The following is a 25,964-nucleotide window of genomic DNA, read 5'->3' on the forward strand; positions in this document are numbered from 1 at the left end:
CACCAACCCCACGGCAGCATGCACCACCCCTCCAGCAGCAGCACGGCGCCACACTGCCCTGCGACATGCCACTGACCCCGAGAGGGATCAGGAGCGGGCACAGTGCCACCCTGCCTTGTTCCACCACAGGCACAGCACCTGGGCCCTTCCCACTGCTCAAAAATGCAGAAACACCCAGAAAAAAATCCTTTCCCTCTACTCTAGTGTAGGCATGCTTGCTTCCCAAGACAGTGCTGGAGCTATGCCTGCTTCCAGAAAGCCCCCTCGCTCCGAGAGAAGCACACGCTCACCTGGGCAGGGGGCACCAGGGACCCCTGGCACAGCACACACCCCACATCTCCATCCCTGCACCCCTAAGTGGCACATGAGCAGCGCCCACGGGGCAAGCCAAGCCACGCCGCAGGCTGGAGCTGGCACTGCCCTTCCCACCAGCTCCCAGCTGGCCCAGGGGAGCCCCAGCCTGCCCCACAGTGCCTGGGCTACCCGGGCCGGGGAGGGCGGGGGGTGGCACGTTCCTGCCCCCAAGCCAGGGCCAGATTCCAGCCCCACTAACAAGGCTCTGGGACTGTGGCCACCAGGCACCCGCTAACTGCTCTGATGACAGCACTGGGGCTGGGGGACACAGCCAGCTACTGCCCGGCCACAGGGCTGCGCTAAGGGAATACTGGCGTTGGCTGCCAACCCCGGCACAGCACCAGGCTGGTGTCACAGCCGGGGTCACCTCCAGGAGGGGTCTGGTCCCCTCGGGGGTGCCCAGGGCAAGCAGGGGCTGCGGCCAAGGCCCACACTCACCCTCTGTCTCCACTCCCAGCAGACAGCATGGGAAGGGCCGAGGGTGCTGCACCGGCAGAGCCTGGGGACCCTGAGGGCAGCGAGCCTGGAGCCGTCAGCCTGCGCCCTGTGGAGTCCATCAGCGACCTGTACTGGGCCTCGGGCGGGCAGAAGGGTGCCGAGGGTGAGAGCAGGGTGGGGGTCCTGTGCCAGCCCCGGCCGTGCAGGTGGCTGGGCTCTGACTTCTTCTCTCCCCTGCGCGCAGGCAATGGCCCAGCTCCCTCCAGCAGCCTGCGTCGGCCACCGCCTCGCCCTACGCTCCCCGGCCCCCTGCCGCTCCTGCCCACCCTGCGCCCCATGCCTGCTACCAGCCCCTGCCCCTGCCTCGGCCCCAGCCACCCCCTGCTCCTGGCCCTGCTGGGGCTCCTGGCACTGGCAAGCCTGGTCCTGGCCACACTGGCCATCTACCTGAGTGGTATGTGGCACTTGGGGGGGGGGGGGGGGCGGGGGGGGCGCAGTGGGGACTGTGGGAGGGCAAGGCTGCCCATTCCCAGCACATCCCCATCCTCTCTCCACAGTCCTGCAGAACCAGTCGGTGCGGGCACTGGCCCAGTGGCTGGAGAGCCAGGAGGACGCCGTGCATCAGCTTCGAGCAGCCAGCAGGCAGCTCTGGGCTCGCCTCAATGCCAGCACCGAGCCCAGTGGGCACCGCTGAGCTGCTCCTGGCCCCACCACAGGCACCGAGCCACCACGGGAAGGGGCACTGAAGAGCGGGAGGGAGGGGCGGGCAGCCCTACCACCATCCCCATCTCGCTCAGACCTGGCAGCATCACCCCACAGGGTGCAGGGTGTGGCAGGGGCTATCCTGACCCCTACCCCAGGCCGCAAGAGAAAGGGACAGGGCTGCAAGGACTGGCACCCGCCCCAGCGACAGCTGCTCCTGTTAACAAGGCAGACGGCACCCTCCAATTAGCCTTTTAATTACCTCCTGTAATCAAAGTCTTACAAAATCACCGCCATAGACACATTCCCGGGGTAACGGACACTCCCAGCTGGCATGGCCTCATGCCCACCCAGGCAGCAGCCCCCGAGGCTGCACAGGCAGCACCAGAACTTGCTCACCATGTCACCCCCTGTAATTAATTTCCCACAAGAGAACTATTTCACACAAAGCATTTGGCTGGAAAAGGGCTCAGAGCAGGCAACTGGCAGGGCTGGGCAGAGCTCCACAGAGCCTGCCACCCCATGCCACTCTGCCACCACCCCCAAGTGCCAGGGCAGCTGCAGAAGCAGCGGTTGTGCCCACCATGGCAGAGCAGAGCACTCCTGTTGCAGGCACAGATACCAGGGCCTGCTGCCTGACAGCCCTGCACGGCTCTGCCCTCCCACCCCACCCTTCAGGCTGTGCCAGGCCACCCCCGTGCCCCCGTGGGACTAAGGAGGGGGAACACAAGCCCAGCCTCTGAAAGGGGCTGTAGGAGCCCTGCGAGACCCCTTCCTGCCATGCCACGCAGAGCCCCAGCTGCAGAGCAGGCACACAGCAGCACCCCACCACCTCCCCCCCATGCTCTTCTTTTATCCTTCTTTTTTTTTTTTGGTTAAAAAAATAAAAGAGGGGGCAACCCCCGGTAGGGCAGCTCCAGGCATTAAATACTCTGCTGTACATGAATAAAAGCCCAAGGGCTAGGGGCACCTGCCCCTCACAGTGCTGGGTCTGCAGTCCAGGTGGGCTGGGGGCTCTGCCCCCTTCTGCCCATCACAGCACATCTGCCCGCTTGTCCCGCACCCGGCTCCGGGCTTTCGTACGGGCTTTGAAGGCAGCTGAATTGTAGAGGTGCTGGGAGGGGAGGGAAGGAGAGATGGGTTAGGGGAGCCCCTCTGCCCACCTCTCCACCAGTGTTCACCACACTCAGGTGCTTGGCTGGAGCTCATGGCAGCACAGGAGGGGACTGAGAGCACAAATCTGGGTGGTGGCACCCACCTTCTCAAAGCGAGACACCTTGCTGGCTTTCAGAGTGGCTGCATCCAGCACCAAGGGAGGCCCGAGGCTGAAGATCTCCCGTAGCAGCTCATTGTTCTGTGGAAGCAGGGGCCCATCAGCATCCCTGCCAGCGCTGGCCTGACACCTCCCAGCGCAGTTGCCCAGCCCCTACCTGGAGGTGGTGGCGGATGCCAGAGCCCAGCACCTCTTTAAAGGCTTGGTAGGTCCGCTGGCGTGCCCAGCTGTCCAGGCACATGCACTCCAGGCCAAATCGGATGGTCTCCTCCTGGTACTCCCCGCTCTGAGCGGAGAGAGGGGCATCAGCAATAAGCTGGGCACCAGCCCTGTGCGTCCCTCAGCTCTCAGCAGAGACAAATCACCAGGCAGCTGGGCAGCAGCCGCACAGCCAAGGCCTTGGCAGGGAAGGGCACTGACAGCCTCCAGTACCTCGATGAAGCGCAGGATGTCCCGGAAGATGGACCGCTGCTTCCGTCGGTCCGTCTTGGCTCGGTACTTGTTGCTCTCAGTAGCCAGGACCTTGAGCTGGGCACGCAGGAACTCTGTATCTCGGTGGCACAAGTCCTCCTGCCAAAAAAAAACACCCAGTGGGGCATGGAGGGGATGCAGCTCCAGGCACTGCCTACCACCACCATTGCCAAGAGAGGACAGGGGGATCCCTGGGGCCAGTCCCTCTGCCTGGGCACCTGCTGGTGACACCAGCCTGGAGTGTCCCAATGCCATCAGTGCCAGCTCAGCCATGGCATGGACACGGTGCCAGTGCCAGCAGCTCCCTGCCACTCTGCTGCCTGCCCACCCGATGCCTTCTGCTGCCGCAGAGCCCCGCCATACCTCCACATCCTGGGCCAGCTCGAAGACCAGCGCAATGGTTTCCCCAGCCAGGATGCGCAGCGCAACACTGCTGCTGGACAGCAGCGGGGGCAGCTTCAGCCAGCAACTGGGACAGGAAGGCAGAAGGGCAGTCAGAGGGGCCAGGTGCCACCCCCGAGGCTGCACCCTCTGCAGCTGGCTGCCCCATGCCAGCCCCAACACCCCCACACCTTACTCACTTGTCCAAGATGCTCTTAATATGGGAGGGAGGGCAGATGGTGAGGAGCAGGGACCATGATTGGAGCGCACTGCAGTGCAGAGGGCCATGCTGAGCAGGCACCGAGCCCCCCTCACCTGCACTGAGGGGGCTGAAGATGCCCTCCAAGCAGGACAGGCATGAGACCAGGTCCTGGAGGGGGAAAATTCACCTGTGAGACTACAATTGCCAGAAGATGCCATGGTGAAGCCATGCATTGGGGACCAAAAGGGACTCACCCTGCCCAGGGACACCAGAAGCTCCCCAAGGCAGGAGAGGCTCTCCTCCACCCAGGACAACCCCCCCCCCCCCCTCTGTGAGGAGTGCTTCCCCTCCCCCCAGCTCAGCTCCATGCTGCCCAAGGAGCCTGGGCTGTCACTGATGTCCTCATGCCCCTTCCCCAGCTCAGCTCCAAGCTGCTATGGCATGGTGGGCTGATGGCAGGTGGCACAACAGCCCCCAGGGTGCCCTCTGGTAGGGGTAAGGACAACACCCAGACGCAGTTACCTCAAGGTCAGCAGCTGCAATGTAGCAACACATGCCCAGCGCTGTGGCACACTGGTGAGAAACATGGGGAAAAGGCAGTCAGAGGAGGCAGTACCAGGCCAAACTGAGCACCCAGCCAAGGGGAAGCAGGGTTGGGGTGTCCCTGCTTTATGTCACTGGTCCCCACAGCACCCAATCCTGCCACACTCCCATGACTACAGGGCCCCCCCCCAAAGGCATCGCCTGGGCTCTCCCCACTGCTGATGTACCCGCCACGGCCAGGAGGAAAGGGGCTGGGCCTTACGCTCTGCCGGGCGCCGGGGCTGGCCATGCTGTCTGTCAGGACACTGACAAGCAGGGGCTTCAGGCTGCAAAAAACCTCTTCACCCTCCGAGCCAGAGCCCATCTGGAGGCAGAGGAGGGTGAGGACTGTGCCTGCCAGCGCCTGTTCCTCCCCTTTACCTGCAGGCAACACAAGAGACCTCCCTCAGACACTAGTCATCAGCCCCACCATCCATAGCCCCAGCACCTGCCTGCACCCTGACCTTTCTTGAGACACTTCTCCAGGGAGTCAGTGAGCATGAGGCGGCGCTCCAGCAGGAACTCAGAGAGGATTCTGGAGGACAAGGCCAGGTGGAGGCTCTGCAGTGCCGCCTGTCGTGTCTTGGCGCTGCAAGAGGCCACAGGAGGTCACAGGGTGGGGTGGCCTGGGACGGGGCACATCCCTGCCCCTGGCTGGCAGCGCCAGCAGGGACGGGCAGTGTGCCAGGCATGCCCACGGCAGGTGACAGCCACTCCTCACCTCTTGTCCAGGAGGTTGTCCATGTGCTCCTTCAGCCTGTCCTCTGCAACCTCCTCCTGGCCTTGCTCACCCAACACCTCACTCCCTGCTGGGGCAGCACACACATCACGGAGGCGCCCCTGTGCAAAGGCCCACGGGCAGGGGACACAGCACCCACGCGGGGCCATCCCCGGGGCTCACCTGCAGCCTCCTCGGCAGGGCTGGCCCCCTCGCTGGCGCTGCTGCAGTGGCTCAGCACCTCGCTGCCGGCCTCCTCCTCACTGGCGGGCGAGCCTGCCCGGGCGCTGCCGGGGCCACCTGCGCGGGCGTTGGGGACAGGTCACTGTCAGCCCGTCCCCGGCCGTACGGGAGCGGCCGCCGAGGCAGAGGCCGGGGCCCGTGGGGCCCACGGGGCCTACGCAGGCCCCCGCGCCCCGCTGCCGGGAGGGAGGGCAGGGCATGGCAGGGCATGGCAGGGCACGGAGACCCGGCCCGGCGGTCCCCCGGGCTCCGTGGCCTCGTCCCGCCGCGGCGCGGCACCCCCCTTCGGACCCCGCCGGCCCCGCCACCCCCCGCGGTCCGCCGCCTTCCCATCCTGCACCGCGCCCGGACCCCCACTCACGGCGCGCGGCTCGGCGGGAGCGCGGCATGGCCGGCGCGCGCGGACTCCGCGCCCCTCCCCGGGCGGGAGGCCCCGCCCTCGAGCCCGCCCCCGGGCCCGCCCCGCCCCGCGGCCCCCTGGGACCGCGCCCCGCCCCCTGCGCATGTGCCCCGGCCGCGGCAGCTCCCGTCACGCACCGCGCGGGGGCGTTGGGCCCCGCCTGTGCCCCGGCCGCGGCTGCGGGCTCTGCGCGCCGGTACCGGTACCGGCTCCTGGCCCGGCTCCGTGGCCCGGCTCCGTGCCGCGGCTGCGGGCTCTGCGCGCCGGTACCGGTACCGGCTCCTGGCCCGGCTCCGTGCCCCGGCTCCGTGCCGCGGCTGCGGGCTCTGCGCGCCGGTACCGGTACCGGCTCCTGGCCCGGCTCCGTGCCCCGGCTCCGTGCCGCGGCTGCGGGCTCTGCGCGCCGGTACCGGCTCCTGGCCCGGCTCCGTGCCCCGGCTCCGTGCCCCGGCCGCGGCTGCGGGCTCTGCGCCCCCGGTACCGGTACCAGCCCTGACTCCGTGCCCCGGCTGCAGGTCCTGTGCCCTGGCCCCGGCTCCGTGCCTCGGCCCTGTGCCCCATCACTGGCAACGGCTGCAGGCCCTGTGCCCCAGCACCGACACTGGCTCCATGCTCCGGCCCCAGCATCAGCCACAGCTGCAGGCCCTGTGCCCCGGCTCTGTGCCCCAGCCCTGTACCCCAGCCCTGCCCTTCTGCCCATATCTGTGTCTAGGTATCTCTTGCCCCCGGCCATGTCCCTGCTCCTGCCCATATCCCTGCCTTGCCTGTCTCTAAATCTGCACCCGTGTCCCTCTCCTGTCGCTATTTCCACCCCTGGCCCATCACTATCCCACCTCCATCCCTTCTTCTACCCCTGTCCCTGCCTGCATCTTATTAGGAAAATCTCATTCCCTGACTATTGTACCAATTAGTCTTTATAGTATTAAATTGTACGAACTTTCTTAAGATACGTATTTTTTATATATGTATATCATATATAATACAATTTACATTGTATACTGCATAGTTATGGTTTGATGGTCATGGCTATGGGACCCCAGCTCCTTGCAAGGAGGAAGAGGACAGCCCAGCACAAAGGATGAAGGCTACCACAGGGCTCTCAGGATAAGGCCAGCACCCCTGCCCCTCCAACACCTTCCTGGGACCCTCCTGTTACCTGGCCTCACAGGTAGTACCTGTAGTGAGACTGACTCCAGGGATACCTGGACAAGGAATTGCAGTGGCGTTGCAAAGCAGGTGTTGGGGGCAGGGGGGTGTAAATAGGAATTGATCAAACTGTGCTGTACCCCGACACTTGAAAGGTATGAGAGCAACATGTGAAACCACATTTGGGGTGACCCTATTTGGCTGGGACCTGCCACGGGCACGAATAGAGAATGACTCTGTCATTCTCATCTTGGCGTCCTGACCTCACTCCTTGGGCCACACAGGCCAGGTGTGAAATGCTTGTGACATCTGTCCCTGCCCACAGCCCTGCCTGTACCCCTGTACCTGCTGCTGGTCCTGTCTCTTCCTCTGTCCCTGCCCACATCCCTGCCCTTGTCTGTATCCATGCCCCTCTCTGCATACCTGCCCATATCCCTGCTTCTCTTCTTTTCCCTGCTCCTGCCTGTATCTCTGCTTCCATCCTTGTCCCTGCCCACACACCTGCTCCTGTCCCTGTTTCTGCTCCTGCCCATAACTGCCCAGATCCCTGCTGATATTCCTGCCCCTGCCTGTCTGTATTCCTGCCCTGGTTCCCTCCCCCATTGTCACCCTACACTAAGGGGACACCCATCCCTGCACCAGCCCATATCCCTGCCCTGGCCATGTTGAGGCTTCTGCCTGTATGTCTGCTTCTGTCCTTGTCCCTCCTCCTGCCTGTATCCCTGTCCCTGTGCTGCTGCTTTCCCTGTGCCAGCCACTGTTGCTGCCCCCAGCTCTGCCACTTCCCCTGTCCCTGCCTGTGCCCTTATGCCTGTCCCTGACCCTGACTGCACCCCACACCCATCCCCATCCTTACCCATGTCCCTGCCCTGTCCCTGTCCCCATCCTCCCCCTACCCGCTGCCTGTCTCCTGCCCATGTCCTGACCCCCTGCCCCAGCCTGCTCCTGCCCCTACTCCCTATCCCCCTTCTCTTCCCGTCCTTGCCTGCCCCTGCTCCTGCCCACTGCCCCTGCCTGTGGCCCCTGCCATGTCCCTCCAGCCTCCTGTCCCTGTCCACCCCTGCCCTGAGCTTCCAGGCCAGAGTTTCATGTTTTTGGCTCTTCCCTGTTTCCCGGGGAGACTCAGTGCCGGCGAGCGGGGCTGCCCGTGGGCACCCACTCCGCGGCACCCGGGCTGCCCACAGGACCGACAACCCCGCGCGGGGGATGGGAGGGCCGGGGAGGGCGGCAGAGCCGCGGTGGGGGCCACTTCGGTGGGGGCCATTTCACTTTCGTTTCCAGCCGGCTGAGGCAGAAACCGAAACCGGAGCAGAAACTGAAACTGCCGTTTCCCGGCTCCGGCGCTTAAGGCAGCGCGGGCAGCAGCGCCGTACCCGTACAGCCCGCTGCCTCCCGCGCCCGGGGGGGCACCAGCACCCCCTGTGCTGCTGGCACCGGCTGCCTCCCGCGGCCGGGGAGGTCAGCCAGACCCCCTGTGATGTTGGCACTGGCTGTGTCCCAATGCCAGCGGGGTCAGCAGGACTCCTAGTGATACTGGCACCAGCTGCATCCCACTGCTGTGGGTGGCAGCAGGACCCCCTGTGATGCTGGCACCAGCTGTGTCCCACTGCCAGGGTGGTCAGCAGGACCCCCGATGATACTGACACCGGCTGTGTCCCACTGCTGCGGGTGGCACCAGGACGCCTGGTGATGCTGGCACCAGCTGCGTCCCTCTGACAGGGCAGGTACCAGGACCTTTGGTGCTGTTGGCACCAGCCATGTCCCACTGCTGTGGGTGACACCAGGGCCCCCCTAAGTGGCACTGGCCATGTCTCGTTGCCTGAGGTGATACCAGAGCCACTGGTGACACTGGCACTGGCTGCATCTCATTGTCTGTAGTGATACCAGGGCCTCTGGTGATGCCAGCACCAGCTGTGCCCCATTGCCTAGGGTGACACCAGAGCCTCCAGTGGCACTGGCTGTGTGCCATAGTCTGTGGTGACACCAGGGCCTCTGCTGGCACTGCCAGTGGCCACATCCCATTGCCTGTGGTGGCAATGTGCCACCAGCCATGTCCCAGCACTGGCTGCACCCCAGCCCAGGCACTCGAGCTCCCGGCATGGGCACAGGCAGGCGCCGGTGGAGGCAGGGCACACCCAGCCCCCGTGGTGGGACACTGCCTCCGGTCAGCTGGGCACCCAGAGGATACCCTGTGCCCCTTCGGACCCCCCGGGCCACGAGGTCCTGCGGCACCCCAGACCCACCAAGGTGTCAGTGCCGCCCCCCAGCTGGATGCCGGCTGATGGCGGTGCGGCGCTGCCCCTCCTGTCCCTTCCAGCCCCCGTGGCGATGGCACCGGGGAACCCGTGGGGAGGAGCCCCCCGGGAAGCCGAGGCCGGCGCCACCTTAACTTCCCGGCGGTGACGCCACAGAGGCGGCGGCCGGGGGAGGTTTAAAGCTGCCGGTCGGGAGCCGACGGAGGGACCGCGGCGGGCAAGGGCCAGCGGGGCGAGCGAGGCTTGCAGGCAGGAGCTGGCAGGCAGCAAGTCAGGAGCGGGATCCTGACCACATCTAGCAGGATGGATGTGGCGCAGGTGACATCCATGAATGGGCTGAGGACGGTGACTGCCGACAGGCTGGATAGCTGGATCATGGAGACCCTGCAGCCCAGCACGGCTTTCAGCAAGCAGGTGAAGATGACAGTGAAGCAGATCTGTGACTTCCTGAAGGAGGACTGCTTCGAGGGCAATATCCACGTTCACAAGACCGTCAAGGTGAGCACTGCTCAGCTCGGGAACCAGCTGGCACCCCTGCTTTCACCCTTCCCTCTCTTCTGCTTCTCCCATTCCTGCTCTGCCTCAGTTTCCCCTGGCAGGTCCAGGAATGGCAGAAGGCAGTCCCCACGCCGAGGGTCAGCAGTGCTGAACAGGCAGGTTGTCTTTCTGTAGGGCGGCTCAGCAGGCAAGGGCACAGCCCTGCGGAACAACTCCGATGCCGATGTGGTGCTCTTCCTCAGCTGCTTCTCCAGCTACCAGGAGCAGAAACAGGAGAGACCCTATATCCTGGATTTGATCAAGAGTAGGCTGCAAGCCTGCAGGCAGAGCCTGATGTTCACTGTGAGCATCAGCGAGCCCCGGTACAAGGGTCCCGGCAATACACCACGCTCCCTCAGCCTCACTCTCTGCTCCAAGGAGACCTTGGAGTCCATCGAGGTGGACATCTTGCCTGCCTACAATGCCTTGGGTAAGAGCTGTGGGCTGGCACGGGGTTGGGCTGCAGCATCAGCACCGGGATGGCTCTCACCCTCCTTCTTGCCCTGCAGGGCAGGTGAGCAAGGATGCCCCACCAGACGTGGAGGTATACGTGGGGCTCCTGAATGCCAGCAGTGGCCCTGGTGAGTTCTCCCCCTGCTTCACTGAGCTGCAGAAGAAGTTTGTGAAGCGTTACCCTGCCAAGCTGAAGAACCTCCTGCGCCTGGTCAAGCACTGGTACAAGGAGGTGAGGGGCTGCCCAGGCTTCCCTGGCACCCATTGGGAACTCACCCTGGCAGCTCTCACCTCCATCCCTGTCTTCTCCCCAGATGCTGAAGCCACAGTACCCCACTGCAGACCTGCCCCCCAAGTATGCCCTGGAGCTGCTGACCATCTATGCCTGGGAGGAGGGCACAGGCTCCCACGAGTCCTTCGTTATGGCTGAGGGCTTCCGTACAGTGCTGGAGCTGCTGTGCCGGCACCGGGAGATCTGCATCTACTGGGAGATCTATTACTCACTCCAGCACAGACAGATCGGTGCCCACGTCAAGAGACTGCTACGCAGTCCCCGGTGAGGACTGTGCCTGGTGGGACCTGTGCCACCCACCCCATGGCACTGCCTGGGACTGATGGCAGCCCCCACCCTCTCTGTTTACAGCCCCATCATCCTGGACCCTGCTGACCCCACAGGGATCCTGGGCCAAGGCAAGGATTGGGACCTGCTGGCACAGGAAGCTGCCCGCCACCGCTCACTGCCCTGTGTCAATACCGCTCAGCCCTGGGACGTGCAGGTAAGGCCGTCTGTGCCTGCGGGTGTCATGGCCCCCCTGCCCCTGCCGACCTTGCCCACCTACTCTTCTGTCCCCACAGCCGGCCCGGCCTGTGACGATTGAGGTGAGGCAGCTGGTGGGTGTCAGCCTGAGCAGGACCGTCAGCCCGGGCACCACCATCTGGCAGCTGAAGGAGGAGATCGAGCAGGCATGGGGCATCCCCCGGTACAGGCAGCGCCTGGCGCAGCAGGAACCAGGCAGGAGCACCCTAATCCTAGAGGATGGTGATACCCTGGCCACCCATGGCATCTTCTACAACACCACGCTGATGCTTCTGCAAACTGAGCCCCAGACAATGGAAGTCTTTGTGAAGGATGACAAGAACCGGACCACCACCTACACAGTGTTGCCCACTGACACCGTCCAGCAGCTGAAGGAACAGATCCACAGCCACAGGGGGCCTCCCGCCAGCCAGCAGCGCCTGACATATGGCTCCAGGGAGCTGGAGGACCGACACACGCTGGCGCACTACAATATCCAGCCCAGGAGCACCATCTTCATGCTCCTGCGGCTCCGGGGGGGCACAGGTCCCCAGAACTCCTAGTTCCCTGCCTGCTTGCCCTCCTGACTGTTGCCCCACACGCTCCAGCACCATCCCTGTCATGCTAGAAATAAATGCCTTAGTAGATCCCTGTGCTGCTTACTGGGCTGGGGATGGTGCCAAGTGGCATGGGGGGTGGTCAAGGGGGCACCCCATTGGGATGAGGGCAGATCTCAATGCCAGCAGCTGCTGGGACAGCACAGAGACACATAGGTGCAGAGCAGTGGTGCTGCCCAAACCCAGGGTGCCCAGTGGGGTCTGAGATGCAAGCCCAGTGCCAGCAGGACCTCAGGGAAAAAACAGTTCCATCCTCTGTCTGCTCCTGCCTGCAGCAGCTTTTAAACCTTCCCCAGCCACTGCCCTGATCACCATTGGGAAGTTAAGGTGGCCCCAGCCCTGGGTCCCCAGGGTGCTCCTGCTCAGGGTGTCCCCTGGGTGCTCAGCTGGCCGGAGGCAGAGTCCCACCGCAGAGGCTGGGTGGGGCCTGGCCAGGGGGTCAAGTGCCCGGGCTGGCTCGCAGCCAGTGCTAGGACACGGCTGGTGGCACGGTGCCACCATAGGCAATGGGATGTAGGTGGTGCCAATGTCACTGGGTGCCCTGGTGCCACCACAGCAGTGGGAGGCAGCAGACCCCGAAGTCACCCTCTGGGCACTGCCTTAGGCACTGGGCTGTTGGCATTGGGGTTTCACTTTTTATCTTCCAGAAATGAAAGGGTGGGGGGGAGTGGGAGCCTGGGAGCCCCTTGTCCACCTTGGTGATGTCCTGGCAGGGTTTGGCTCCTGCAGCTCCCCAGGTGCTTCTGAGCTCCCCAACCCTCTTGGCTCAAGGAGCCAGTGGGTGCCACTGATGTAGGGCACTGAGCTGCCCTCCCCATGAGTGCTCCCTGGGGGTGGCAAAGACTTGAGACCCTGGGCTGAATCCTCTGCTTTATTGTGCTCAATTAGTACAAGCCCCCTCGCGCTGCTGCTCTGCACCAGGGGCACTGGGCACTACCTCTGTGCCCCCCCACATCTCTGCTCTGGGCACCCCTCCTCCTGCCGGGCCTCCAGCGTCCCGCCAGCGCCTGTCCTGCCCCTCCAGAGTCCCGTTCCTGCCTGCAGCTCTCTGGGACCCGAGGGTGGCCCTGCTGCCCCAACCCCCTCGGCACCATGCCCAGGGGAGCACAGCCTGGCCCTGCTGCCCTCCCACCGGGGCAGGTTTACATTCATCCGTAACAGCCGTTAATAAATATTTTGGTGGCTCTGTGGTGCCAGCAGCCGGCTGGGTGTCCCCACCAGTGCTGGAGCTGGTGACAAGGGTGGCCAGCAGCCCCTCAGGGTTGGTGATCAGCCCGGCTGCCCTCCTGGCCCTGGAGCTGCAGCCCCCAGCCGCTGCCACGCCCAGCTCCGGTGCTGCCGGTGGGGCGGCCGAGGCCAGTGGGGGGCTTTGCCCCTGCCCGCGGCCCCGCTCCTAGGCAGAGCCCGGTGCCCGGGGCTGGCCCCGGGGTCACCAGGGGGATGCGCTGCGGGGGCCCCGCTCGGCCCGCGGCCCCTCATGGGTGCGCCGGTGTCGGGCTTTGCGCAGCTCCTCACTCTGCCCACGGCTGGGGGGTCCAGCTTGGGCGCGGGGGGGGCGGGGGGGGTCTTCTCCGGCTCCAGAGCCGCTGGCAGACTCTGTCCGCAGCCCCCAGCGGCGGGCGCTCCACCAGCTGGAGGAAGTCCCTGTACCAGACCTTGCGTCCAGCGGGGCCAGCGATGAGCTGGAGGTCTCCGTCAGGTGCCATGCCTGCTGCCTGCCTGGCGCTGATCACCTCCAGGGAGAGCCGCAGCAGGGGCTGGGTGAAGCCATGCTCGGTGGCGTGGCAGAGGTAGAGGCCGGCGTCAGCACGCTGCACACTGCGCAGCAGGACACCCCGCTCTGTCCGCACCACCCGCTCATCCATCTGCACCTGCAGCACCCACAGGGACAGGTGGTCAGCTTGGCACAGCAAGGTCCTACCAGCGGCACCCAGCTGGGGAGAGCCTACCTCTCGCTGGGGGTCATCTGGGGTGCGCTGGTACATCCAGAAGACACGGGCTTGCAGGGATTTGGGGATGCACTCCAGGAAGGCGGTGCTGCCCTCCACCCCATAGAGCTGCTTCTGGGGTACGCTGCCCCGGCGGGGGTCTGGGGGGACATAGCCTGGCTGTCAGCCCCCACACTGGTAGGGCTGACCCCCAACCCCCAGCCAGATCCTAGCTCACCTTCGGAGCAGAGCACATTGGGGTCACCGTTGCGGACATCCTGCCGGCGGAAACGCCTGTGGGGAGGTTGGGGAAGAGCAGGGGATGCAGCAGCAGGACCTGCATCCCTCACCATGGCCTCGGGGCAGGTGGGCCACCTCAGCACCACAGCCCGGCACTTCACCTACCTCTTGGTGTTGGGCACGTAGCGGGTGCAGGCAGTGCCATCCCAGGCACAGTACGGGTCCCGGGCCAGGCAGCACTCGGCGCAGGCTTTGCCATAGGCGCCACAGCGGTGCAGGGGCAGCTGGGCCAGCGCCGTAGTTGAGCCAACATAGAGCTGTTGCTGGGGTTGGGGGGACAGAGCACAGCTGAGCACCCCTGCACTGCAGCATGGAGCCAGGCAAATTCACGGTGGGACACGGGGACCCAGCTGGAGTCCTCCCTTACCCGCTTGGAGGAGAGCTGCAAGCTGGTGATGGGGGAGGCATCCTGCAGGCAGAGCGTCGGCAGGAGTTAGAGTGCGCAGGAGGACCCAGGCATCCAGCTTGCCGGCTCCCATGTCCTGGCAGCTGGAGTGCCCCGGCACAACTCAGAGCACAGGCAGCACAATGGGGTGACGGGGGTCCAACTTGGGGGGCGTGCAGAACGCCTCCCTCACCTGGAAGACTTGCAGCTCCTCCAGCAGCAGTGGCTCCATGTGGTGCCAGCTCTCCTTGGGCACCGAGACCACCTTCAGCACTGTGCCCACATCTGCAGGCAGGGAGAACTAAGGCTGCGGATCCCAGCCCTGTCATCCCCCAGCCACCCACCCTGCCCCAGCCCCGGGGCCACCATGTACCTGTGCCGATGAAGAGGACATCGTAGTGCCCATCAGCAGCGGTGACATGGTCCACGGCGATGCGGGTGAAGGTGTAGGGCATGGCGGCTTGCAGGAAGAGGGGACGCTGGCCATGTGGCAGCACTGGGTTGTACATCAGTGGGTGGTGCCGGGCGAACTGGATCACTTCGTCTGGGAAGTCCTTGGTGGAGCCGAAGGTGCCAAAGGTTTTGCTGGGGCACTGCGGGGAGGTGGTGCTGGCTGAGCAGGGTCTTGCTCCCCAGTGCCCCCACCCTGAGTACCAGCATCCACCAGTGGCACCAGCCAGGACACCCCTGCACCACATACCATGCCCGGGCGGGGGTATGGCACGCGCCCCTGGTACGACACCCACTGGTAGTTGGGACCTTCCTTGTGAGCAAAGGGGCCCAGGAAAGCCCGGCGGATGTCAGCCATGGTGTAAACACAGACAGCAGAGCCCTGGAAAACAGAGCTGGTGGGAGAGAGAGAGGATGATGTGAGGGGTGAGGAGGGCACCACTGGGCACAGAGGGAGCAGTGGGGAGGGGTCTCGACCTGGAGGTGGAGAAGACGGCGTAGACCAGGGGGTTGCGCTTGTCCCTTGTCTGCAGCAGGAAAACATCCCCTGCAAGGAGGGAGGGTGGGCACCAGTGTCACCCCAATGTGCCAGGGACACCCACAGCCACCCTGGGGGGCTGCCCCTGCCCTGCACTCACGGAGCTCATCAAAGTGGGTGTCTGCCCCGTCAGGTCCTGGTACAGCACAGACAAGCCGAGCCTTCAGGAAGGTTGTCCACTTGTTCACCAGGCTGCGCTGCCCACCCATATCATTCTGTCAGGAAAAGGAGGGCACCAGCATCAGCAGCAGCTGGTGGAACCAATGGGCACTCCCGGCCCCCTGGCCACCTGTCTGTGGATGCTCTCACCCGGCAGATCTGGCCAATGCGGGCAAAGCTGGTCTTGCCCAGCCCCTGCTGCCGCTCCACCGCAGTCTCACGGAAGAAGAAGTAGATCTTGTCATCGTCAGGGTCCTCGCTCTCCGGCACCCAAAAAACGGCCACGAACTTGGGCTCTGGGGGCAGAGAGGTGCCATCTCCAGTGCCCCTGCTAGCTCTGCTCCCCAGGGAGCCTGGGGCACCTGCCGGGGTCCCCCCCCTGCCCAGCTGCAGGGCAGAGGCAGAGTGAGGGTGGGACCCCACTGGGCACCAGGGGTCTGCAGAGGGCACGAGGACCCCCCAAACCACCCTCCACAGGCAGCAGAGGACAGGGTGCGGCCGGGCCTGGAGGACTCATTGCCCTGATGCCTCCAGGGAGCAGCGATGCCACGCCGGGGTGCCAGCAGCCCCGCCGCCCTCCCACTTCCCAGCACTGACCGTTGAGCCAGCGGGAGTCATGCTGCTCAGTGCGGATGGAGGGACGCCGGCCCAGGCTGCGGAAGATGGTAAAGTCACGGCCCATCAGATCGGTGGCCACCCCAGAGTAGAGCTCCTCGCCTGGTAGGCACCAAGGGAAGCGTTACGGGAGTCCCCCCAGCACCTCCCTGCCACACTGGCCCCCAGCGCTGGGCTCAGCTCCCCCTTACCCACGAGGACGGAGGCAGCTGTATGCCGGGGGTCATACGGGCTCTTCCCCTTGCCATCCTCAGTGCGCCGGGGGTCCAGCTTGAAGACGGGCTCCTGAAGAGAGGTAAGGACAGGCGGTGGGCAGGCGGTGGCAGCGAAGGGGCCACAGCGGTGCTGGGAGGGGGCTCACCTCTGCGTGCTGGCCAGCCTCCACAAAGGCACAAACAGGATGGAAGGCACCGGTGCCACAGGCATACAGGTGGGTCCGGTTGTAGGGGTGCAGGATCTTCACAAAGTTCATGCACTCAACCTGGGGATGGAGGGCATGGGGAGGCAGTGCTGAGGGCAGCCCCCCAGCACTTCCCTGGCTCCCCTTGGCACCCCCCGGCGCTCACAGTGATGTCCTTGCCTGCCCAGTTGCACTCTTCCCTCCACTCCACTGGCGCCGGCCAGTAGATCTGCAGGGGGAGAGGGAGATGCTCACAGCACTGAGGTGTGCCCATGGCTGCCCAGCCATCGTGTGTCATGTCCCCCCCCATTACCTTCCTGTCCCTCTGGCTGATGTCATCCAGGGCCAAGGAGAGGAGGTGGTTCTGGGCACCAGCGAAGAGGCGGCCACGCTCCTCGTCCAGCAGCAGGGCCTCATAGCAGCATGAGCGCTCCAGCGCGAAGAGGCGCAGCCCGTGGCGAGCCTGCAGCTCTGCTGGGACCCGCCGGCACTGCTCAGCCCAGCCCTGCTGCGGCACCTGCCACTGCCTGGCACACTCCCCTGCCCCAGACACATGCCCCAGGGGGACTTGGGTCTGGCCATGGCCCCCCTGCCATGCCATCCCCTCCCCCAAACCTGTCCCACTGGCTTGACCAGGTTCACCCGTCCCTGTGTTGGCCCAGCACCCATCCCCACATCTCCCAGCACCCATCCCTGTGTTGGCCCAGCACCCATCCCCACACCCCCCAGCACCGATCCTGGTGTTGGCCCAGCACCCATCCCCACATCACCCAGCGCCCATCCTTGAACCAGCTCAGCACCCATCCCTACACCACCCAGCACCCATTCTCAAACAAGCCCAGCACCCATCCCTGCACCGCCTGCCCCGGCGGCAGGAGGTGGGGGAGAAGGGGCCATTCCCTGCCCCGTGGCGCTAATCCCACCGTGGCGGGAACAAACAGCCCTTTGTCAGGCTGGGAGGAGAGCGCTTGCCTGGACCTGCCGCCGGACAAAGCCCCCCGCACTGTGCTGGAGCCCATGGGGTGGCCAGTCAGGGCACAGCAACAGCTCCACGGCTGGCACGGCATCCCCGCCAGGCATGGCAGAGCTGTGGCTGAGGAGTGCCACCGCGGTGCACCGCAGGGGCACAGGCACCTGAGTGGGCACATGCCTGGGGCCAGGAGTGAAGGCCCAAGTGCAAGCACGGCCCCAAGAGCAGGCAGGTGGCCCTGGGGGGCTGGCAACAGGCAAGGAACGTGGCAGCCCGTGCCAGTGCCAGGCAGCACTAGTGCCGGTGCAGTGGCAGAGCTGGGGGCTTGCACCCCTCACATCATGCTGCCCACCCCACCCACCCACCCAGATGCTCCCATCCCCCGGGACGATGCTGGGTGGTGACACAGAACCAGTGCACTGGCACCTGACCCCACGTCCCCCAACCCTGCCCGTGTCCCAGGCTCACCGGGGAAGGCCAGCTTGAGGCGGGGGGTGGCAGCAGGCGGGGGGTGACCGCCGGCGGCGGCGGTGCTGCGCAGCAGGAGCAGGAGCAGGAGCAGCGTGCGGCTCATGGCTGGGGTCTGGCTGGCGGCCCCACAGCTAGGGCAGAGAAGCAAGACCTCAGCTCGGGTTACAGCCCCCTCCCCGCAGCCCCCAGACCACGATCCCTCCCCGGAGCTGCTGATGGGATCCAGAGAGCCCCAAGCACCGGCACAGGGCAACCCCGGCACAGCACGAGGGGACCCCTCCTACTGGACTTGACCTGGTGATTATGGGGGGGCCACGAGCCAGCCACATCTCTTCCTGGTTTTTAAGCCCCCATTAATCCAACCCTGAACCTAAGTTGCTCCAGGAACAGCCCTCCCACTCCTGCACATGGGGAAACTGAGGCAGCCCAGCCAAGCAGCACCCAGCCCTCCCCATGCCGGCTCAAGCCCTGCCAGCAGGAGGGTGCGGGCTCTGCCCATTCCTGCCTGCAAGCAGAGAGCTGTCCTGTGGGGATGGGGACAAGGACAGGGCAAGCACCTGGGTGGTGCCAGCCGGACAGGGCACTCTAGGCAGGCAGCACACTCCTGAGCACCAGGCAAACTGGCCACTGTGGGAGTCGCAGGGTTCTGTGACTCAGTTTCCTCCACTGCTACAGCCCCCACAGTTTGGCCCCTGGACCTCCTTGTACCACCCTGCAAACGGGAGCTGGGTTTGGGGGGGGCTCTGGCTGAGCAGGTGCCCACAGCTCCTGGAGGGGCTTATGCCAGCATGCCCACTACCCTCATGGGCTCCCACCACAGGGTAGGGAAGAGCTTCCCTGGCTCCAGCACTGGCACGCTCTGCCCTGGGGAGCAGGAGGCGATGGTTATCGTGAGCACCACGCCAACACGCAGCTCCCCACCTCGCCTGCCGGGCCGCAGCAGCCCCGGGCAGCTGCAGGCAGCTGGGACGTGCCAGCCGGCACCTCCCTGTGCCACATGCGAAGCACAAGCTCAGCCACGCCGGCCACCAGCCCCTGGCACGGCCGATGGGTTTCACCCCTGCCACAGCCCCCAGGCCCTCGCTGGGACACCGGTGATGACTGAAGCCTCGCTGTGCCACCGGGGTGGGTGCAACTGCCCCAGGATCTGCCGTCCTGCTCAGGCACGGTGGGAGCCAGACCAGAGAAGGCACGCGTGCATGGCGGTGCCCGGCACAGATCAGGGCACGTCTGCCTGCTGCCCAGCACAGCTGGCCAGAGCTTGCCCTGGGCTCCTACGGGCAGGGGCAGCCCCCTCCGGGGCTGGCAGGGTGGGAGTGAGTCCTGGTGGGCAGCGGGCAGCGGCCCCGGCCGGGCACAGCGCCGCAGGGCTGGGCTGCCCGCTGGCCTGGCGCGAGGGCAGCAGGCGCTAATGGCATTTCCAGAGGTGCTGGGATAAGGCGGGGGACCCACGGGGCCCTGCCAGCCCCTCCAGCCACCAGCCAGCAAGGGCCGTGGCGGGGGCACCATGGGTCCTCCCGCCTGCCCGGCACCTGCCAGCACCCGCCGGGAGGGCCGGGGCAGACCCTCGGGCACGGACTCCCGCCCCCCCCTCCCCCGCCGGCTTCCCCGGCCCGATGCTGGCACGGGGGGCAGGTTGGGAGGGGCGGGCAGCAGCGGCAGCACCGGAGCCCCGCGGTGCCAGCACTGACAGACGCCACCACCGAGACCACCGGTGCCAACCCCCCAGGTCCGCCGGTACCGACCCCGGCCCCGCCCCCCCAGTGCCAGCCCCGGCACGGACCCAGCCCTCCGCGACCCCTCGGTGCCAGCCGGGGCAGACCCAGCCCCCAGCCTCCCGGTGCCAGCCGGGCCCCCGACCTCACCGCCAGCGCCCCTCTGCCCGCCCGGGCAGAGTCCCCCGACGGAAAGGCAGAGACCCCGGCCCAGGCCAGCCCCCGTAGCAGCCCCGGCAGCCCCCGCACCCTGCCCGGCCCCCGGCACCCACCTGGGTCCCGGCTCGGCTCGGCCCGGCCCGGCCCCGCCCTCCGCGTCCGCCGGGAGGGAGCGGGGCGGCCCCGGCGGGGCGGGGCGGGGCGGCGGGCGCGGCCCGCCCGGGGGGCACGCGGGCACGGGCGCGCACGTGTGGGCACGCGTGGGTACGCACACTCGTGCGCGTGCGAGCGCATACGCGGGTGCCACCCGAGGCCCGGCCGGCCCGGCACCCGCACCCGCGTGCAAGCACACACTCGCGGGCACTCGCACGCGCGTGCAGACGTGCAAAAACACGCACAGGCAAAACCACCCGGGCACGCTCAGACTCACCCACACGTGCACACACACCCACTCACACGCAGGCACAGGCGTGCAAAATCACCCAGGCACGCTCACACGCGCGCACACCCGCGGGGAGCCGTGCTGCCACCCCCCGTGGGTGACACCCGCGGTGACACCCGCTGCCCCCAGGGCAGGGCCGAGCGTCCACGCTGGGCACACGAGTGGCTCGGCACACGCGTGGCGGGGCCGCCTCATCCCCCGAGCTGTCAGCTCCGGCCGCGCGTGGGGTGCCACGGGCCGCGCCGGGGTGTGCAGGGGCCGTGCCGGGGGGCACCGGAGGCCGTGCCGGGGGTGGCGGGGGGCCGGTCCCGCGCCCCGCTCAGCTGCAGCCCAGATGTCTGGCCCGGGCCCAGCCCGGAGCAAACAAAATTCCTCCGCTGCCTCCCATTTTCCAGCCGCTGCTGCCAAGAATAGCAAGTGCCGAGCGCTGCCGGCAGCGGGGCCACGCGCGCCTCGGCAGGCAGGGCTGGGGGCCGGGGGGAACATGGGCTGCCCCGGGGGCCACCCCCGGCCTTGTTCCCCCCTCCGTGCCCCTGGATGTCCCTACCTGCGGGTGCAGGAGTCCAGGAAGGCAGGTCCAGCATGAGGCAGGGGGTGCAGGCAGGCAGGGGATGCAGGCAGGTGCAGGGTAAGTGGGGAGGCAGGGGGTACAGGCAGGCAGCCGGTGCAGGTGGGCCGGCAGTGAGCACAGGCAGGTGGGCAGCAGGTGCAGGCAGGCCAGCAGTGGGTGCAGGCAGGCTGGCAGCAGTCGCAGGGTGGCAGCAGGTGCCGGCAGCCCGGCAGTGGGTGCAGGCTGGTCAGGTGCAAGTGCAGGTGGGTTCAACAGGCAGTGGGAGCGTGGCAGGCAGGCACAGGCAGGCCAGCAGCAGGCAGGAGCAGCCGTGCCAGGCAGGGTGCCTGGACAATGCCCTTCCGTCTCACTGCCGGTAACCCTCCTGCTGCCAGCCTGGGCACACCGGCGTGCTGGCAGGCTGGTGGCCAGCGCTTGTTCCCCTCCTGGCTGTGCCACGGTGCTGAGTGCCAGCCCAGCATCATGGGTGGCAAGGGGGACAGGGATAGTGAGGGGAGGGGGTTGGAGGGCTGCGGAGCCGCTGGCACCGGTATGGCAGGGGTTACTCTGCTGTAAGACTTTGCCCAGGCACTGCAGCAGGACTTTGGGCTGGGTGGCCCCCACAGGATCGGGCACGGCATCCCTGTCCCCACTGTCCCAGCCTGCCAGGGGACAGGGATGCCATGCCTAACCCTGCACAGTGGGCACCTTCCTGTGCTGTGCCAGCACCCTGCCTCAGTTTCCCTCCACCCAACTGGGACCTTTTCAGCTGGTGCTGCTCTCGGTTTGGCATGGTGAGGTGGCCAGGTGACGTCACTGTCACCCCAGCCCCGGAGCCCTGCAGGGACCTCGCAGGCAGCAGCTCCGCCTGGAGAAACCATCAGGCGTCAGAAGGGCCGGGCTTCCATCCCGGAAAAAACGGCGCGGGAGGGATGCGCCACGTCGCCCGCTGGCCACCCCTTCCCGCCCCAGCGGGTGATCCTGGCAAGCACTGAAGCTGCCGGGCTCTGGCACGGTGACGGTCCCCAGCTGGAAGGAGCATCGCCACCAGCGTCCCGCCCTCATGCCCACGCTCGCTGCCAGCCCCAGGGACGGCCGCACAGCCAGGTGCTGGTGGCCTGGCTTCCCGCCAGCGCGTGGGTGTCACCGCCAGCGGTGCGAGCAGGTGCTGGCGCCTTCGCTCTTTGATCCCTTCCCTGCTGCCAGCAGATCCGTGCCCGGGGACCGCTGCCTGGGCCAAATCTCCCCTGGCGGTTCCGGCTCCAGTGAGCATCGGTAGCTCTGCTGGCAGCACCCGAGCCCCCAGCGGTGTTTGTGGAAGGAAACGGCACCTCTCCGCCTCCGCAGGGCTCCTGGGGGTGGCACGGTGGTAAGGCAGCAGTCAACAGCTCCCACACCTTCTGTGCTGGTGGGCGAGCTGGCACGGTGTGGGATGTATGCATGCCATCGGATGGGTGACCAGGACCAGCTGGAGAGCCTGCATGAAGGGAGATGGGCATCCACTAGCCACAAGCATGGGGACAAGTCCTGCACCCCAAACGGGAACAGTACCTTGCTGGGAGAGTCCTGGTGATGCCACAGGGACCTGCGGGATGACCCAGAGTGGGGGGGCTCCAGGGTGGCCCCTCATCTCCCTGGGAGCTAAGGAGCATCCCTCTGCCCTGGTGGAGCCATCCTGGCTGGGGCCAGCCAAAAACCAGGGGAACAAGGTGAGCTGTGTCATGCCAACCAGTGCCGTAGGTATCCCCGTGCCACCTGGGCTTGGCATGCTCCCCAGCCAAGAGATACACTTGTGCAGCAGGATGGCCTTTGCCTGCACTCCCAGTGACACTCCCAGCTTGCTGGGGGGAGGGGAGTGTGCAGAGGGTGGAGAGGCATCCTCACCCCAGCCTGCACCTATGGCCCGGTCATGGCCTCTAAGCTGGTACCCCCCTGGGCCTGGCCACCCCAAAAAGCCCTTGGTGGTTTGCGACAGCACCAGAGATGTGGTTTTAGGACTCCTTTGGGAGTCCCCCCAGCATGGGGCTCCTCACCAGCTGCCTGCATGGCTCCTCCATCCCAAGACCTGCTCCCCAGCACAGCCTGTGGATTTTCCAGTGGGGAGAGTTGGGCCCTACTGTGCCATGAATACCACAGGGAGCTCTCCCATCACCACTTTGATGGGCATGCTGGTTTCTCCTTGCTGACATGCCTGGCTTGGCTGTGCAGGAAGGCAGGGAAGTGGTCGCATGTCCCTGTGGCATGTGGTGTTGGGCCACAGGTTAGCATCAGGTCTCAAGTGGCTTCCATGTCCCTGGTGCAAGGGGAGGATGTGCCAGGCAGGGGACGGAGCCCATGGAGTCCCAAGCATGCCGGCGTGAGGGCTTGGCTAGTGGCGAGCAGATGCACCTGAGCCAGCTGCATACTTGTAGTGCAAGCATGGTGGTGGTGTCTTGGGGTGACACCAGCTTAGGGATCACACCCCGTCTATGGATACACCCCCCCAACCCTACATCCACCACCTCCATCATAGCATGCTGGCGCAAGACCCCCACAGCAGGCACCCGCGTGGCCCAGGCACATTCCTGCTGGGATTAGGTGCCGGCTCCAGGCAGTGCCATGCCGGTGTAGCCTAGCTAATCCCTTTTTAATTGTCCCCATGCCACACTGGGCTGAGCCAGGCCACCCAGGGGATGCAGGGTGCTGGGTGCACCCCAGTGCCTGAGCATGTTTGGGGTGCCATCATCGGGTGTCCCTGCTGTGGGACCGAGCCATAAGGTGCATGGTGAACCTTTGGGGTGGTGATGAAGAAGGAGGCATCCATCCTCCCAGTGCAACAATGGCTTTTTGGGAAAGGGAGGGATCCTGGGCTTCATCCCATGCTGCTGCCCCACGGTGACCATCCACCCTCGGCTTTGTGGCTGCTGGCAGCCAGGCTCCAGGGCAGACAGCGGGGCTGCATCCCATGCACTGAAAGCCCCTAAGCTTGAAGCTCCTCAAAACCATCCCAGTGAGGCAGGAGCTTTGGCAGGCTCCTGCCATCAGCCCACCCCTCTCCCCATCCTGGTGGGAAGGCAGGAGAGATTCTGGCTGAACAGCCCTGCCTGCTGCCCTGCCCCAGACCCTCTGGCCCTGCCCTATGCCACACCAATTGGTGGCATCCACCTCCTCCAGGCTGTAAAAATAGGCTGATGTCCCTGCCACAGGGTCGTAATTTTAGCCGGGGTGTGCCTCACTAAGAAGCATGCAGAACCTTTCATCTGCTCCCACTGGCCCAGCTGCATCCACACCCGGGGCTGATGTCAGCCCCTCACTGCACACTTGCTTGCCCCTGCCCCGGCACAGTGCTCAGCGGTGCAGCCCAGCCACCTTGGGCACAGCACTCACCTGTGGGATGGCAAGGGCAGGGGAGCAGGGAGAGAGGTGCCCGGGTGCCCCTTGAGCCGGCCCACTCCCCATCCTGGGCATCTTGCCCCCAAAGCTGGTGGCACCAGGGAGTGCAGCATCCCACCATCACAGCACCCAGCAGCACCCAGCCAGGTGGTGGCAGAGGGGTCCCGGCACCCTGCCTGCCCACCCTCCTCCTTTCACACTGGCCCCCCAACACAACAGCCACTTTAGATTGCCTCCCACGGTGCTCCCGCAGAGCCACGGCGGCTGGGAAGGCTGGGGGGGGCTGTCACTGAGCATAATGCGGCTATTGATGGGCGAGCCGGCAGCCCCGGCACGGCACAATAGGGCCTTGTCTGCTGGCCCAGCTCCTGCTCCTGCTCAGCCCTGTGCCCAGCATTGGGCTCCCCTCTTCCCCGAGTGGCTCGGAGCTCGCCCAGGTGCCAGCCAGGACAAACCCTGCTTGCGGCCAAGCAGGCGAGCATGCAGCAGGAGCCATGGGTGGAAAGGCACAGGGTGAACACCCCTTTCCCGTAAACCAGTGTCCAGGGATGAGGCATTGCTAGGGAAACCCCCCAATACGGCGGTGCGTGCCCCTGCCACCCCAGCTGGGACAGGGCTTCAGGGTCCCCACTCAGCCATGGGGTGACAGGGACAAGCAGGTGGCTCATGCCCAGCGATGCCTTCATGTCCCTCTCAGGACTATGTCCAAGCATGCCGGCATGCAGCACCCACTGAGGGGAGACAGGAACCTGTCAGCCCCCTGGGCAGCTCCACGGCCCTGGCCCCCCAACCCCGCAGCCCCCTTCGATGGGGCAAGCCCAGTGCCCCACGGCTACTGTCTCACCTGCTATGGTGTGTGGGATCTGCCGGAGCTTGTCTGTCTTCTTGCCCAGCGGGTGAGCCGGGGCTGTGGCTGCCGCCTGCTCTTTAAACCCCAAATCCTCAGTGCCGGGCGCCAGTCCCGCCAGTGGCGGGGGCGGAGGGAGGGGACGCAAAGCCCTGGTCCCCGCTCCCGGGGCCGGCACCAACAAAAGGCAGCTGTGTCCCGTGTCCTCCCTGTGCACCCAGCGACCTAGTCAGCAGCTCAGGGGGACAGCCCCTTGGGACCCCAGGGCTCTCCAGGGTGCTGCCACCCCCTCTGCCTGCACTGGGAAGCCAGGAGAAGCATGAGCAAGCCCTGGGACCCTGATCCTAGCTGCGGAGCATCCTGACGCCCCCAAGGAGCCATTCCTGCCCATTTGGTCCTGTCCCTGCCTGGAGGGGTGCCAAAGCAAAGGTGCTTGTTTCTGTTCCCCTGCCTCATCTGCTCCTGCAAAGCCCAGCCCAGACAGACGTGGCTGCTGCTGCAGTGCCCGTGCCCAGGGGACTCACCCCACGGGACCCCCAAAGCCCTGCCCTGCTGGGGCTATGGGGCTGGGTGGCTGCCTGTAATGCATCCCTGTGGTCCGAAGGCCAGGAGCAGCCCGTACCGCCTCATTAACACGGGGTAAATGTGTAACGAGCCCCTGACCAGGCTGAGGCGGTTTGAGCTGCATGGTTCCTCTTGCCTACCTGGTATGCTGGGAGCCAGGGATGTGGCAGGTCTATCCCAGCAGGAGCCGAGCAGAGGGCAGGAAGGAGAGTAAAGTCTGTCCTGTGGCTGGGCATGCTGGGGGGACTTCAACACCTGCTGGAAGGAGCAGAACAAGTAGCGCACCAGGCTGGGACAGGAACAAGCCCATTCCCTGTGGGGAGCCAGTAGGCTGACCCACAACCCACACCCACCCCAGACTCTGAAAGGCTCAGCCCAGCTGCCCGCCGGCAGGGTGTGAGGTTGAGGGAGCTGGGCTCTGCTCTGTGGTGCCCAGTATCATGGGAGGCAACAGGCACCAATTTAATAAAAATAAACCAAGAAGGAAATTCCATCCGAAGGCAAGAAAATTTTTTTTTCTGCTGCTACAGT

The 25,964-nt window shown here is 65.7% G+C and overlaps 3 protein-coding genes across 5 annotated transcripts; 1 reads left to right on the plus strand and 2 right to left on the minus strand.

Annotated features, from left to right (window-relative positions):
• Nucleotides 1-1,735: 1,735 nt before the first annotated feature.
• Nucleotides 1,736-5,811, minus strand: IFRD2 (interferon related developmental regulator 2). Of its 3 annotated transcripts, none has more exons than XM_056337477.1 (12): nt 5,726-5,811; nt 5,305-5,421; nt 5,125-5,209; nt 4,868-4,992; nt 4,627-4,784; nt 4,344-4,394; nt 3,820-3,989; nt 3,602-3,707; nt 3,200-3,337; nt 2,925-3,053; nt 2,753-2,848; nt 1,736-2,608 (listed from the first exon to the last, which is right to left on the minus strand). In XM_056337477.1, exons 1-12 carry the CDS (start codon nt 5,751-5,753, stop codon nt 2,528-2,530), a joined length of 1,284 nt encoding a protein of 427 aa, XP_056193452.1. In that variant the 5' UTR covers nt 5,754-5,811; the 3' UTR covers nt 1,736-2,527. The 3 variants fall into 3 exon arrangements, with proteins under 3 accessions (XP_056193452.1, XP_056193453.1, XP_056193451.1); XM_056337478.1 differs by having other exon boundaries at nt 2,958-3,053; nt 5,125-5,212; XM_056337476.1 differs by having other exon boundaries at nt 5,125-5,212.
• A 3,535-nt stretch (nt 5,812-9,346) lies between these two features.
• LOC130148655 (2'-5'-oligoadenylate synthase 1-like) lies at nt 9,347-11,598 on the plus strand. The gene is made up of 6 exons (XM_056337475.1): nt 9,347-9,663; nt 9,838-10,132; nt 10,212-10,387; nt 10,470-10,711; nt 10,799-10,931; nt 11,011-11,598. Exons 1-6 carry the CDS (start codon nt 9,469-9,471, stop codon nt 11,512-11,514), a joined length of 1,545 nt encoding a protein of 514 aa, XP_056193450.1. The 5' UTR covers nt 9,347-9,468; the 3' UTR covers nt 11,515-11,598.
• An 828-nt stretch (nt 11,599-12,426) lies between these two features.
• LOC130148654 (semaphorin-3B-like) lies at nt 12,427-25,388 on the minus strand. Its single transcript, XM_056337474.1, is given in 20 exon segments — nt 12,427-13,136; nt 13,138-13,439; nt 13,518-13,657; nt 13,735-13,790; nt 13,902-14,059; nt 14,164-14,205; nt 14,375-14,466; nt 14,555-14,774; nt 14,882-15,026; nt 15,109-15,178; nt 15,270-15,384; nt 15,479-15,624; nt 15,926-16,045; nt 16,135-16,228; nt 16,305-16,424; nt 16,510-16,572; nt 16,657-16,814; nt 17,782-17,915; nt 21,982-22,127; nt 24,867-25,388. Coding segments are annotated over 18 exon segments (2,286 nt in total). The 5' UTR covers nt 17,888-17,915; nt 21,982-22,127; nt 24,867-25,388; the 3' UTR covers nt 12,427-12,997.
• Nucleotides 25,389-25,964: the final 576 nt, after the last annotated feature.

This window comes from Falco biarmicus, chromosome 4 (genome assembly GCF_023638135.1).
Source record: "Falco biarmicus isolate bFalBia1 chromosome 4, bFalBia1.pri, whole genome shotgun sequence".
NCBI classification, from domain to species: domain Eukaryota; kingdom Metazoa; phylum Chordata; class Aves; order Falconiformes; family Falconidae; genus Falco; species Falco biarmicus.